We start from the raw sequence: 13,548 nt of genomic DNA, 5'->3' as shown, positions 1-13,548 counted from the left end.
TTAGCTAAAATGTAAATAATCTATTGGCAAAAAAAAGAAAAAAACAGCAACATGTATCCAGAAAAAAAAAGAAACAACTAAAGACTAGCATTTTACACAAATGTCTCAACTAATGTACCAAATACATTCCATATGGCAGCCAAGAGATAATAAATTGATTCAATTTAAAATCCACTGGTGGTTTTTTTTCTAAAAAAAAGGCTTAAGTCTATCCATCTAACCTTTTGTAAAACAGATATATATCAAAAACACAGAAGGCACAATTTAAGTCAGTTGCAAAATAGAAGAACACATCTTCAATAAACTAAATAAATGGCAGTATCTTAAAATATACCAAATTCACAATATGACACAAAACAAAAGCTACATTTTGGAAATAAATAAATAACACTCGCTGAATAATTACAAAGCGAAAACATCCTTCTTGTGTCCAGAGGAAATGTTTAAAATTGATAATAGAATTTGGCAGGTAAATAAAATGTACATTTTAAAACAATTCTAGGATTTAAATATAATCTAGTTCATGCCTCAACAAAAAGGCATTATCTTTAAGTCACATGATAAGAGGCAAAATATTAGGCCAAATTTGTACATTACCACCAAAGGCACCCTGTATCAATATGCCTGGATATTATTTTGCAACGTTTGCAAAGAAAAATCTCAAATCTTATGAGATGAAAGTGAACACATCTCACATATCCCACAATTTCAGTCTCTCTATGGTATCTCAGAAAAAGATACAAAAACAGCTTTGAGACATGGAATACTTGGATAAACACAAGAACTAGTGAGATTGCTTGGTCCTCACATCTTACCCTTACTTCAAGAGAGTAACAAGTGAACAAGGAAAAATGGAAGTGAACACTATCAGTCTTTTGTTCACACATTTAATTGATGTACATAGGAACTAATTCAATTGGAGTGCCAATGACCAAACCCTCACAAGAAAATATGAAGTAAGAAATAAAATGTCTAATATCTTCGGACAAAAAAATTCATGGCTGTTAATTTAGCAGGAATGATTTTCAGAATAAATTGAGAAACAATCTTATCACTGGTTTGGGGCCGTGATACTTCCTAATTTTCAAGAAATATTTCTATGACGTACACATACTGTAGTACTCTGCTTTACCCTTGATGTTTCGTAAATAATCATTCATTCTCTCATTCAATTCATCTATCAAACCTGTTATGGTTGAAAGCTGTTTTTCATTGGCACTGTATACATCCCCCATGTCTGAAAAAAAAAGAAGGAAAATAAGTAAAATTTAATTGTTTAAGATTAGACCAATTACAATAAGATATACAATACCTTGAAGTTTTTTCAGTTTATCATTAGTTTGAATTCGTAGACTTGAAGCTTCATTCAGAATCTTTTGGGCCCTCTGTCTTGAGTTGTTGGAAAGCTTGGAACGATCCTGAAGACGAGAAGCAGCTGTTTCATACTTTGCTCGCAGTTTTGATGCACCCTCTTTGGCAATTGCACCATCCCGCACAACACTATCTGCCTCAGCCTTTAGTTCTCCAACATCACGAGAGTTCTTCAAGAAACGAGTTTGTAAATCACGAACACGAGCTTGAAGTTTGTCCACATCAACAATAGTCTCGTTTGCCTTAGTCTGAGCCTCAGTAGTCTCACTTGCAATCTGGAAAAAGATGTTTTGTTGGGAATTTTGTTTGTTTTTCCACACAAATTTCATTTTTTGTTATCAAAAATGTAATTACAGATTTTTTGTGAACTTACTTGTGCAAGGTCTTTGCCAGCAGACTCAATGTCATTAGTTGCCTTGTCAATGGCTGCCTCTGCCATTTCTTGAGCTTCTCTTGCCTCCTCAAGAGCTTGGATAACCTTTTCGGCCGTAGCTAGGACACCTGCAGCTTCATTCCTAAGAAGAACAATATTTAATACAGTAATATTTTAAGTTTTAAAGAAATAAAATATTGTAATTTTGGGGACAACATCTTGTCCTTACTTGGCATCAGTAGCTTGGATCTTCAGTAATAAAGCATCGTTCAGGTCATCCCGAGTCTCATTCAAAATCTTGTCAATGTCTGTCAGGGAGGCAATTGCCCCATTGATATCAGCAGCAAGCTTGGTGATTTGCTCAGGCTCCCGTCGAATCTCCTTTTTCAAGGTCTAGAAATAAAAATGTAAAATTGCTAGTTTTTGTAGCGAGCAAGTAAACAGAAATACATAGGAACACACTCTCACCTCAGAGGCCCTTGTACTGATATCATTTGGTGTTGCATGATCCACATTAAGGAAGTTGGACAAGCGATCCACAATGGATGTGCTTTCATTCAGACTAACTTCTGATGTATTTCTTGCAATTTGGGCTTTTTCCAAAGCTTCTTTCACAAGTCGCTGCGCCTGCTCTGTCTCTTGATGTGCAAATGAAACACCTTGGAAGAGGTCCTCAGCCTTGGAGTCTTTGTCACGAATTTGTTTGTCTGCATCTTGAGCATAGCCCAGGGCTCGCTCAGCTTTACGGGCAGCACCATTCTCACAGGGCAAGCCCCCACAAAATCCACAACCTGCTCCACCGCAAAGTGCATCACAGCTGTCTTCCGATGGTGTGTCACTTCTACCACAAACCTGAAATCAAAGCAAAAACTGTTTAACACAAAACTGGAGTAATGATTAAAATGTGACAAGATAGGTTAAAATTTTTCCTACTTGTTTGTTTAGCTCAGGGATCATATCCTCAAGCTTTGCTAGCTTCTCAGAGACATTTTCAAGTTCTTTGCTATTGTCGTCTTGAAGTTGCTGGAACCTATCTGATGATTTTCCAACCATATTTTCAGTACGACGACACAATCTTTCAGCTTCTGCTGATAGCTCCTTTGTCCGTTCTGCCTCCACCTGGGCTTGCCGTGATCTATGTGATGCTAGTCTGGTCAAGTTCAACGCCCCTGCAGATAAAATAATTAACAATGATATAAAAAACAAAAACAAAACATTAATTTCATTTTATCAAAGAAAGAACAAATGAACAGAGAAACCTTACCTTCAACATTTGATTCTTGCAACTTAGTAGCATTATCATGCAAACCTTTAGCAGTGCTGCTTAGTAAGTCTAGTTTTCCACCAAGATCTGCAAGAGTGAGATTGGCCACTAGGATTCGCTGAGTTGTGTTTCTGCCAAGGTCTTCAACTTGTGCAAGTTCATCCATTGACTGGTTCAAATTTTTACTAGAATTTAAATTAAAAATTCATTTGAACATAAATTCAAAGCAAATCAAGGCACCACCATAAAGTTAAAAATAAAAGATGTAATTACCGAAGTTGGTTCACAAGTGATTGAAGACCATCTATCTCATTAGCAGACAGTTTTGTCTCATCAAGTATAGTCTTCACCTCATCTATTTTCTTGACCATTTGTTCAAACTGCCTTGAGTATGCACCAGTAGCACCCTTCAGTTTAATTTCAGAGGCTGATTTCAGCACCTCAGTTGTTTGCACTGAAATTTGCAATAATTTTGGTAATTTAATTAAATATAATAATCAATCAGATTGAAAAGCAAATTTAAACATTACCATTGCATATAATATACTTACTTTTTAATTCATCCAACACACGATCCCAATTGTTGAAACATTCCCCACATTCCCGACAGTCTGGAACATTTCCTAAATATCCTCGAGCACATTCATCGCAATTGTAACCACCAATGCCTTTTGTGCAAATACAACTGCCATTATTCTGGTGACATTGCATGGTTGCGGCTCCTTCGGCATTACATTGGCATGCTAATTAGGAAAAAATGAAATATGATCAGAATTTAAACAAATACAATTAATACAACAAAAAGTAATTTCCAAAATATGAATTTTTGTTTGAAATTACTGAATATTATTCATAGAACTTACGATGGCACTCAATATTAGGGTTACCCCATGAATTGGCCTCACATTGATCACACTTCCTGCCACCATATCCTGGTCTGCACTTGCACTGACCATCAAACGAAAAAAAATAAAAAATTTAATTTTAAATTTTAATAAAAAAAATAACCCTTTTTTGACAGTCGCAGATGTCAAGTTTCTTAGAACTATTGTAGCATCTCACCGGATTACACTGTGTTTCATCTGATCCTGTAGGATCACAATCACAGGCTTCACAACCTTGACCACTTGCTATCTTCCAATGATTTGGTTTGCATTCATCACAAGATAAACCAACCACATTTGGCAAGCATGGGCATTGGCCTGTCTTACCGTCACAGGGTCCAATTGTTTGATTTGTTCCAAGCACATTACAAACACAAGCTAAGGAGAAAGGGAAATTATTTAGAGCAATTGATTAGGAAATACAGAAAACATAATAAACCAATGTAATAAATACAAGACTATACTACAATGCCTACCAATACAACGCTGATTTACAGCATCCCCATAGTAGCCAGCTTTACAAACTTCACAATTAAATCCTTCAGTGTCAAATAGACAGTGGAGACATTCTCCAGTGCGATGATCACAGTTTCCAGGGCGTGAGACGTCAACATTCTTGCTGCAGTTACACAGGTTACAGGAACCTCCAGGTTGATCAGGGTTTCCAAAATAATTATCACCACACACATCACACCGAGGACCTAAAGTAGGCAAATTAATGAAAAATATATCACTGCCAAATATATGTAAGAAAATGACAGTTAAATAAAATCTTAAACAACCACTAACCTGCATATCCTTCTTGACATTCACAAACGACATCCTGTGTGTAGGGATCTAAAGAGCACTGATTGGCAAAGGAATGACCAGATTCTTGGGTGTCCGGGCAAGGACAAGGACGACAAGGAATATCCCTCCCCAATCGGGGATCTCCATAATAACCAGAATCACATCTAAAATTTTAAAAATATTTAATAGCAAAAAGAAATTCTTAAAAAAAATATTTTAACTTGAAGATGCTACATTACATTACCTGTCACAATATGTTCCATTAGTGTTATTTCTGCAATCAATGCAAGCACCCGTGTAGGAATCACAAGTATCTGCATATCCATTGCACTCACATCTCTGACAGGTAGGGAAATTCCAGAAACCAGGTTGACATTGACCACAGTCCCTGCCATACATATTTGGCCGGCATTTGCATTGTCCTGAATTGCTGCAGATGTTGTCCAATGATCCAATGGAGTTACAATCGCAAGCTAAAAAATATAAGTTTCAAATTTGAAAACATTATCCAGATCTACTAGAAGAATGTCAAGAGAGGGAATTACAACAAACCTCGGCATCCTTCTGGCCCAAAGCCATAGGTTCCCACTTCACAACGATCACACCTACGACCTCCAACATTGGGTTTGCATTCACACTGTCCCCCAAGTGTGGTACAAAGAGTACTTATAGATCCAGTAGGATCACACTCACAAGCTGTAAAATAATTTACAGAAATGTGGGGTAAATTTTTGAAACAAAAGTACAAAAAAGATACCATAGTTAAGAAAGCACTCACGATACGCTCCATTCTGCACAAAGAACCCAATGCTATTATAGAACTGCTTGCATATTTCTGGGACTGAAATTCCTCTGGTAGGCAATCTAAAATAGTCTGCGCACCGATACCTTTCAAAATCGTCCCTATGTCTGATATTTTCTGGAGTGCCTTGGAAAAATGGTATACTTTCTGGACGTGGGACCAAGGCAATCTGCACACAAATATTAAATAATAATATATGGGACGGACACAATTGACAAAGTCTACTTATGCTTTAAGGTGGGACTTACTGAATCAACAAGGATGGATGCTGTAGGTTTATCTCCATCCTGATCATACTTCTTGAAAGAAAGTTTAATATGGTAAGTCTTGCCTGCCTCTAAACAAGCTGGAGGTCTGACAACAGCACTCCTGTCCCCTACAAGTAATAAAAGAATCCCAAAAAATAAGAATAAAAAAAGGCATTACAACATGTAAAAAAAATAATTTAGTTCTATACCACTTACCAGCTGTTAATCGAATGTGCTTGATATCATCTTCAGGCCTTGTATTAGCACAAGGACCATCTGAGTCAATTTCACCATCTCGCTCCACAGTCACAAGTACATCTTCCCAACCATTAGGAAGCTGGAAAAGAATTGAATTTAGTTCTCCTGGTAAATAAATATGTTAAAGACGATTAAAAAATAAAACAACCATTATTTTCAATACCTGCGGCTCATATCGAATGACTATGTCATAATCCATGCTTGATCTGATATCATCAATTGTGAAATTCAAATCAGAATTTTCAAAGGTCCTCATAAAGCCAATGCCAGTGAACGAATCATGTCCACCTGGTGTAGGCTCACGGGTAACAACTTGGCAATCCTTCAAAACCAAAACAACAAAAATATTGTAGAGAATGGAAACATAGTACCCATTCCAAAAATTAAGATATAATTTTACTTACATCACTGCCGAATGCATTTTCTGCTTCATACACATTATAATCCATTAATCCAGTATAGAAAGCCTGATCAGGCTGGTTGCACTGTCTTCCAGTAACATGAGGGCGGCATCTGCAGATAAAAATTTGACATTGATGATGAAGTGTCTCAAAAAATTTAAATGAAGTTAAGTTGGATTTACACATTACCGGCATTGACCTGTGAGAATATCACAGTTGTTGTCATAAGCACCACCAGGGTCACATTCACAAGCTTTGCACCCATCTGGATCTTCAGACAGTCCAAAGTGTTCAGGCAAACACTGGTTGCAATCCCTTCCGTGAACATTTCTCTTGCAGGTGCACTCTCCAGTGTTCATGTCACATCCCTGGTTACCCACAGTTCCCAATGTGTTGCAGGTACATGCTGAAATATACATAAAAGTTTACAGTACTTGCAGAAGAGAAAGATTATGTTGGTATAAAATTTTAAAAGCTCTTTCATTACCTTGACAACCATCCGCGTTATTTTCATCAAAGTTCCAGAAACCATTCTTGCAGCGGTCACACCGACGCCCATCAACGTTTGGCTTGCAGTGGCACTTGCCAGCCTCCAATCCATTTTCAGGATCAGAGCGAGAGTCACAAATACCTTCATCCACGGAACCTCGAGGATCACAGTCACAGGCTGGAAAATTAGATGGCAATATGATTACTTTTCAAAGAAAAAAGGAATGAAAAATCATTACAATAGAATTATATTTAGAAGAGAAACATACGCTGGCATGCCTCAGGATCTGTAAAATCTCTCTGAGGATCATGGTAAAACAATTGGGTACACTGTTCACAGTTTCGCCCCATTGTATTGTGTTCACAACCATCACACACTCCTCCACTTATACGTCCAGTTTCTTCATAAACAGCCTCATCAAAGTGACAATTTGTAGCATGGTTGTTGCAGTTACATGCTGTATATCAAAAACAGATCATTAGCTTAAGAAAAATATTAAGCACGTAGTTTCTTAAGTTCAAGGGGGGAAAAGAAAGAAGCATTTACCCTTGCAAGCATTGCTCTGTTTTCCAATAGCAGGCTTCCATGGCAAGTCATTGTAGAAATCCTCACACATTTCGCAGTTATACCCTTTTGTATGATGAGTGCAGTCACAACGACCATACACCGTGTCAGGTCTAGGTGTCACATCACCTCGAGGCAGACACCGAGAAGCATGTCCGTAGCATGAGCAGGACCCACGAACTATCATTTCAAAAATAGAGTAGTAATATTTTTCCTGTAAAAAAGTTAGTTTAAATTTTTTGAGTAATCAGAGAATCAGGATCTATTAATGAGTGCAGTTTTGATGATGTTTCTAAACAATTACCTGAATTTCTGGTCTATTGTCAAGAAAATCATCACCAAGGGTATGAAGTTTAGTAAAGTTAATCCTCAAGTTTGTCATCTTCAAAAGGTTTTGAACTTCAATAGAATATGGATCATCTATTTTTAAGGAAGGAGGAAGAACTCGGAAAATAACCTGGAATTATAGAATAATGTTTCATTTTTGCTGAATTGTAGAACTTCAGCCTTCTCTTCGTTGTCTTCTGATATTGTTGAGAGACCAAACTTACTTCACCATCAGTGGAGGGTGCAACCTTAGAGTACCTAGACTCACAAACAACATCAGTCAGAGATCGTGGACTATGTTTTGGCACTCCTGGGAATGACTGGTCACAATTTAATGCAAAATATCTATAAACCTGTCAACAAGACAATGGCATAAATATAATAATTAGTAAGTTTAAGATAAATGTTAATGGATAATTTTTGTTACAGCTGCCTCACCTTCCAAGTGTCACCAAAATCATAAGAACGCTCAATCAACATGGCAGCTGGTCTGAATGTCTTAAAAGTGATGATGACATGAGTAAAATGAAATTCAGCTTCCAAATCCAATTGAATTGAAACATTTTCCTTCCCATTCTCTGCTTGCCACCATGACCTGACTCTTGAGCTACAAATTAAACGTGTTGAGGGACTCTTATTTTCTACAAAAATTTAAGTACAACATATTTTTGATATTGTTTTACTCACTCTGGACTGTCTCTATAGATGACATTCTGAATAGTATGAGATTTTGCAGGATTACGTTCATGAGGTCTTGAGTCACATCTAAAGCACTTTTTGCTTTCTTGTAAATGGGAAACTATACAGTAGCGTTCCTACAATTGAAAATTCAAAGAATTGTTAAATGTCACTCAGTCATTTGTTTGAAATGAAACTGATGATGCAAACATGATTACAAACATACCTCTTCTCTTAATCCACAAGTCGAAGTTGCATGGAGCTGCTTCTCTCGCCCAATCAAAAGGTTTCCAGTGGCAGGGTAGCATGAGCTTTGATCACAAGGGTGTAACTTGTGTGGCTGGTACCCTAACAGTAAAAAGAAAAGGATTAACAGAGAGTTCTAAACAACTCCAAGTGCACAGATTTTAGAGACAAAATTTTCCTGGCTAAAATTCTATATTTTTCAGGGATAAAAAAGCAGCGAGCCAGCAAGTACAATATTACACCAAGGCAAGAAAGGGTAGAGAAAAAAGGTGTGGTAAAGATTACATGTAGGGTACCATCACCATGCACACCAAACAAGTTCTACAACAATACCTGTAAAAAAAAGAAAAAGAATAACGGTGCGTAAAGCGTGACAAAAAAAAAAGGCAGAAAAAAGTACTTGAAAAGGACTTGCCAAAAATGACATTTACAATTTGAAATTTTAGCAATCTTTCATTTAAAAAAAACAACAAAAAACAATCTTCATTTTTGAGGAAATACTAGGCAGTAAGAGTTAATGCACAATGGGGAACAAGAAGAAAAAATACAGAACGTAATGGGATTAATTAATGGTAGGGTGAATCACCATAATCCATTGTTAATAAAGAGATCCATCACCAGCTGTGTAATTAAATGTGAAAGCTGGAAATGGGTGTACAGGGGAGGACAGTTAAGTACAATCACCTGTTGGAGAAACAAGGAAATAAAAAGACATTGATGGTATCAAAGGATTTGTACACAACTACATGGAGAGTGCGTGCTGATGAGCTGTTATTGGAGCTTAGAACCAGTCCTGTTAAATTAGCACTGAGGATTTGTGCCGCAACCCAAAGAATGCTTGTGAGGCACAAAATGAACAGTAATATACCTCGCCACTTTGAACCTTGAAAATCAGGATAAGATTCGCTGAGGGGGTGAGCTTCACCCTCATACTCTGCATAGGCTTCATCACTATCTGTGATAGGGATGTCGCCACGCTTGGGAGTTGGAGCAGGAGGAGGTCTGGGTGGCCCTCTGACCACTCGATGAGATGGAGAAATGTAAGTATGAGTTCTTGTTCCTGTTTTTGCTGTAAGTCACAGGGTAGTATGGCATATTACATGACATTAATATTACAGGTTATTTCATGGAGTGATATAAGTAAAGTTGGATGACCTAAAAATTAAAAAGCATGTATTCTGCAAAAATGAATGAAATTTAGTCATAACAAGATGCTTTTGTATTCTGTGGAAGAGTACTGTCCCAACTTAACAAACCTTAGGACAGCCACTTTTTACTGATGCTTAGTTGGACAAAAATTAAATATCTAAAAACCTATGTAACCATATCTTCTAAGGTGGTAATCTCACCTCTTTGGGGCGAAGTCAGTCTTGAGGTTCCATTGGTGTATGGATACTGTGCGTAGGCTGCTCCTGAAACAAGCACCACATCATTCTCATTCAATTCACATATGCCAAACAGTATAGGGAGACACAACTAGGAGCGAGCTTTTCTTATGGGAGCTCTTCTGAACTACTGCCTCCTCAGCTACCCCCGCAACACATGGGTCGGCTGGGTCCCGCCTATCCCTTTGCGTGGACCCTCGGAAGCCGCAGCCACCACCGCAGCAACATCTCCTCAGAAAAGCTCGCTCCTGGCTGTGTCTCCCTATACACGTCCATTCTCACAATGAATTTCATATTCTACAAACTCCGGTGTCCACGCCCTTTCGGTCCCCCCCCCCCCCCTTCCCAAGATCCCTGCCCCTCTACCTCCAGATGGGCAACACATGTCCATAAATAGCCCTGCGGGGCCCTGCAGCCCTTAACCCCCCCCCCTCCCCTCCTCTGGTTCCGCCACGCCGCTCGTCAGACTGCCGGCCCGAGGGGTCGTCGGTAAACACCCAGCAGGAGCAAAAGCGGGTCCAGCACCGATGGCCCCACAGCCCCCCCCACCCCCACACACAGAAACACACATGCCGCCCCCGCCCGCTATCGGGCAAAAAAGGGGCAACACGTGTGGGTTTGGCCTCGGGGCCGGCCGGCGGCCTCGCAGTAAGTGGTGACCACCGGCCGCCAACGAGCTTCAGCCGTTCCACACTCGCAAAGTAACAACACCTGAGTAACACCATAGTAACACACTGACCTGCCGAGCAGACGAGGAGAAGCAGAGTCGACGGCCACATGGTCGGCAGAAGGGGCGGTACAGCGCACCGCTGGCGGGGGTGGGGCGTCCCTCAGCACGGCATCGCCTGTAACAGCAGCAAAGGGCACGGTGACGAAGACGGTGACCACGGTGATGGAGGCGGCGACGGTGAGCGGCTGGCGGACGCACTTGTCTCTAACAACACAACACACGAGCGCGGCAGTGCCGGCGCGTAGGGCTTGGGGGACGGACGCGCCGCCGATGCACGTGGGCAGTCTATAAATACTATCGCGCGCTCTCTCCCGCTCCCTCGGCTCTCCCGCCTTTCTCACTTTTGAACCGAATCACTCTTTCCCGCTGGTGTGCAGTACAGCAGTCTGCCTGGTACTCCTGACATTTGACGCCGCGTTATTGCTTGCAGTGCGGACTGGCCCGGTCACTCACACACACTAACTCACACTCACACACACAGTCACTGTGGCGTGCAGCGGGGTCGGCGCGGTCACGCGAGCAGCAACAACTCCTTGAGCAGATTGAGATCCTCGTGAAACGGAACGTCACCCGCAACGCCTTGCCACCTTGCCACGCCTGCGTGGGCCTTGCGTTCAACTCACAAGGGACGTTTCATTCCGTACACAAACTAAGGTACACATCAGCACTAAAGAGGTTTGTAGACAGTTTTTTTGGGGGGTGCCGATCATAAATTTATCTCCCCAAGCGACATTTGCCATGTATATGTGGTAAATTCAACACAGCGTCTTAAACGTTTCTGCAATCATCCATGGACTCAATTAGACGAGAATAAAAAATGTACCCCGCCCCTAAAATTGACGTACGGCCCCTGCGGAAATAAGGGTGATAGGGTGATAATATCTCTGCACTTTTCACGTCACTCGATGTTTCCGATCGGTGCCCCTGAGCAGGCCGACGATGCACACATGCCATCCTCAGCAGCAGCGATCGAATGAGGAAAATTGGCGCCGACTGAAGTTAGTGTGGCGCAAGCACTTCCCTCCCCGCCGTCCGCCGTGCATCCGATAAAAAGTATCGGCCGCGAGGGGCGCGCAGCGGAAGCGCACTGCAAAAGCAGAGGCGACAAGCTCTCGCGCCGACAACAACGCCTCTTGGAGGGGTATACATACAAGTGGATAGAGGATATGTGGCTCAACGGATCACTTTGTAGTTATATACTGTACCGCATGCAGGCCTGTAGGAGGGTTGCCTACTCGCCCGGGGCCGCATGGGGCTGGGGTTAGTAACGGTAGGCGGCCAACCCAGAGAGAGCAGAATCTGTTTTCTCTGGGCAGACCTACCCGCCACCCGCAACCGCATGGCATGCGGTACAATGTAATGAATTCAAAATTTTCCGTACGTACTACAGGGTGGCCCATCGGTGCCGTTCTTTCATCTGGTTTGTGCTGCACCGGTGCGGGCGGGTCGCATACTGCACGGGGCCGCAAGGTGCCTTGGTGCGCGACGATAGGCGAGCCCACCCGCACGACGATGGGCTACCCTGTATGCTAAGGTGAATGAAGCACCAAAGCCTCGGGGGGTGAGTGCAGTAGAGAATGGGATCACTGCCCTCCCCGACAGACGCACACACACGCCCCATCTGTCGCAATCTCGCCTTATCTCGACGGGCTGTACGGCACTGGAGAAAGCGCCCCTCGTCCCTCCCTGCCCACCTCCCCTTTCCCCTCGTGGCCCGCGGCCACCCGAGTGTCCTTCCCCCTGCACAGGTGCGCCCGGTCCGGAGCAGTCAAAAGGATATCACGTGACTGTCCACCGGGGGGGGGGGGTGCACACACCTGGCGGCACCTGTATCTGCCGCACCCTGCCGTGCGCCCATACGATTAACTCGGCTTATATGGCCATGTCAGTACTGTGCACCTCGAGGGACCGAGGGACATGCCGGCCGGTCAGATGCTCACAGCACCGCCTCCAGCTCCAGCTCGCGACTCGAGCCGCTGCTCGCTGGGGGGATCGATGACTGTGCCCGACTCATTTGCAATCCAATGTATACAGCGGAGGGGGCGGAGACAGAGACATCTGCCCCGGGGGCGGCCTCGCGGCCCTAGGGCGGCCCGGCCCGTGCTCATTGTGACCGGGAACAAAAGGCCGGCGCAGGAGAAAAGCCGGAACGGATCGCGACAGCAGCAGGCTCGGCTCGGCCCCGCGAGGCTCCGCGCGCGCTCTGCATGCTGTCGTGAGGAGGCCGGCCCAAGACCAACCGGCCGGACATATCATTTCGCCGACGAGTTTCCGGTTCAAACACCTCCGCGATGACTCCTTTATTCCCTCCGCCGCGGGTGTGGCGCCCCTCAGCCCCGCCGCCGCCGCCGCCCCGTGGTCACACAGGGCCGTGGTCCATCCGCAGCATCTCGGGTCTCACGACGACGACCGTGGTTTTTATCTGCCCGCTCCCCGAACCACGCTCGACTTTCCCAGACCGACTTCTGGTGACCAAAATTGATAAGGGTCGACCCTTGGCACGGGCCGGGCCGCGGAGGCAGAGCGGCCATGCCGCCCGCAGCGCCGGCCCAGCGCGAAAGGCCAAGCGTGCTGGGCCCCTCGCGCCCCTCGTCTCGTACGCCGGAAGGAAGGGCTTCGCAATCCGCCATTCGCACGAGTTGAGCGTGAAGTTGAAGACTGTGAGGACGGGGAAGCGGCGACCTGGAGGAGGTGTTATTGTCCTTCCTCGTGGGCATGATTATGAGCGCGCGGGGGGG

At 43.2% G+C, this 13,548-nt stretch overlaps 1 protein-coding gene across 2 annotated transcripts; it reads right to left on the bottom strand.

The window, feature by feature from the left end:
- On the bottom strand, window positions 1–10,956 carry LOC113204163 (laminin subunit beta-1). Of its 2 annotated transcripts, XM_052267750.1 has the most exons (32): window positions 10,820–10,956; window positions 10,045–10,107; window positions 9,564–9,764; window positions 8,676–8,797; window positions 8,459–8,586; window positions 8,210–8,378; window positions 7,996–8,124; window positions 7,749–7,901; window positions 7,427–7,658; window positions 7,149–7,337; window positions 6,878–7,057; window positions 6,580–6,796; window positions 6,394–6,502; window positions 6,153–6,311; window positions 5,948–6,068; window positions 5,732–5,859; window positions 5,460–5,652; window positions 5,234–5,377; window positions 4,926–5,154; window positions 4,682–4,845; window positions 4,369–4,593; window positions 4,073–4,270; window positions 3,872–3,970; window positions 3,560–3,751; window positions 3,282–3,462; window positions 3,009–3,193; window positions 2,678–2,913; window positions 2,213–2,596; window positions 1,974–2,137; window positions 1,745–1,886; window positions 1,313–1,646; window positions 1–1,237 (listed from the first exon to the last, which is right to left on the bottom strand). In XM_052267750.1, the coding sequence occupies exons 1-32, from the start codon at window positions 10,857–10,859 to the stop codon at window positions 1,098–1,100; spliced, it is 5,550 nt and encodes a 1,849-aa protein (XP_052123710.1). In that variant the 5' UTR covers window positions 10,860–10,956; the 3' UTR covers window positions 1–1,097. The 2 variants fall into 2 exon arrangements, with proteins under 2 accessions (XP_052123710.1, XP_052123712.1); XM_052267752.1 differs by lacking the exon at window positions 9,564–9,764.
- Window positions 10,957–13,548: the final 2,592 nt, after the last annotated feature.

This window comes from Frankliniella occidentalis, unplaced genomic scaffold (assembly GCF_000697945.3).
Source record: "Frankliniella occidentalis isolate FOCC.00 unplaced genomic scaffold, Focc_3.1 Scaffold4, whole genome shotgun sequence".
NCBI classification, from domain to species: Eukaryota; Metazoa; Arthropoda; class Insecta; order Thysanoptera; family Thripidae; genus Frankliniella; species Frankliniella occidentalis.
The sequence above is the reverse complement of the archived record's forward strand: the minus strand, read 5'-3'. Positions and strand labels throughout refer to the sequence as shown.

What these genes read in the sequence shown, in the direction of transcription:
- LOC113204163 (XM_052267750.1), bottom strand. Translation starts at nt 10,859, where the DNA reads ATGTGGCCGTCGACTCTGCTTCTCCTCGTCTGCTCGGCAG. An exon ending in AGATCCTGAGGCATGCCAGC is followed by an intron (nt 7,058 to 7,148) that starts GTATGTTTCTCT and finishes CTAATTTTCCAG; the next exon opens with CCTGTGACTGTGATCCTCGA. An exon ending in TCCCTGAGCTAAACAAACAA is followed by an intron (nt 2,597 to 2,677) that starts GTAGGAAAAATT and finishes CTTTGATTTCAG; the next exon opens with GTTTGTGGTAGAAGTGACAC.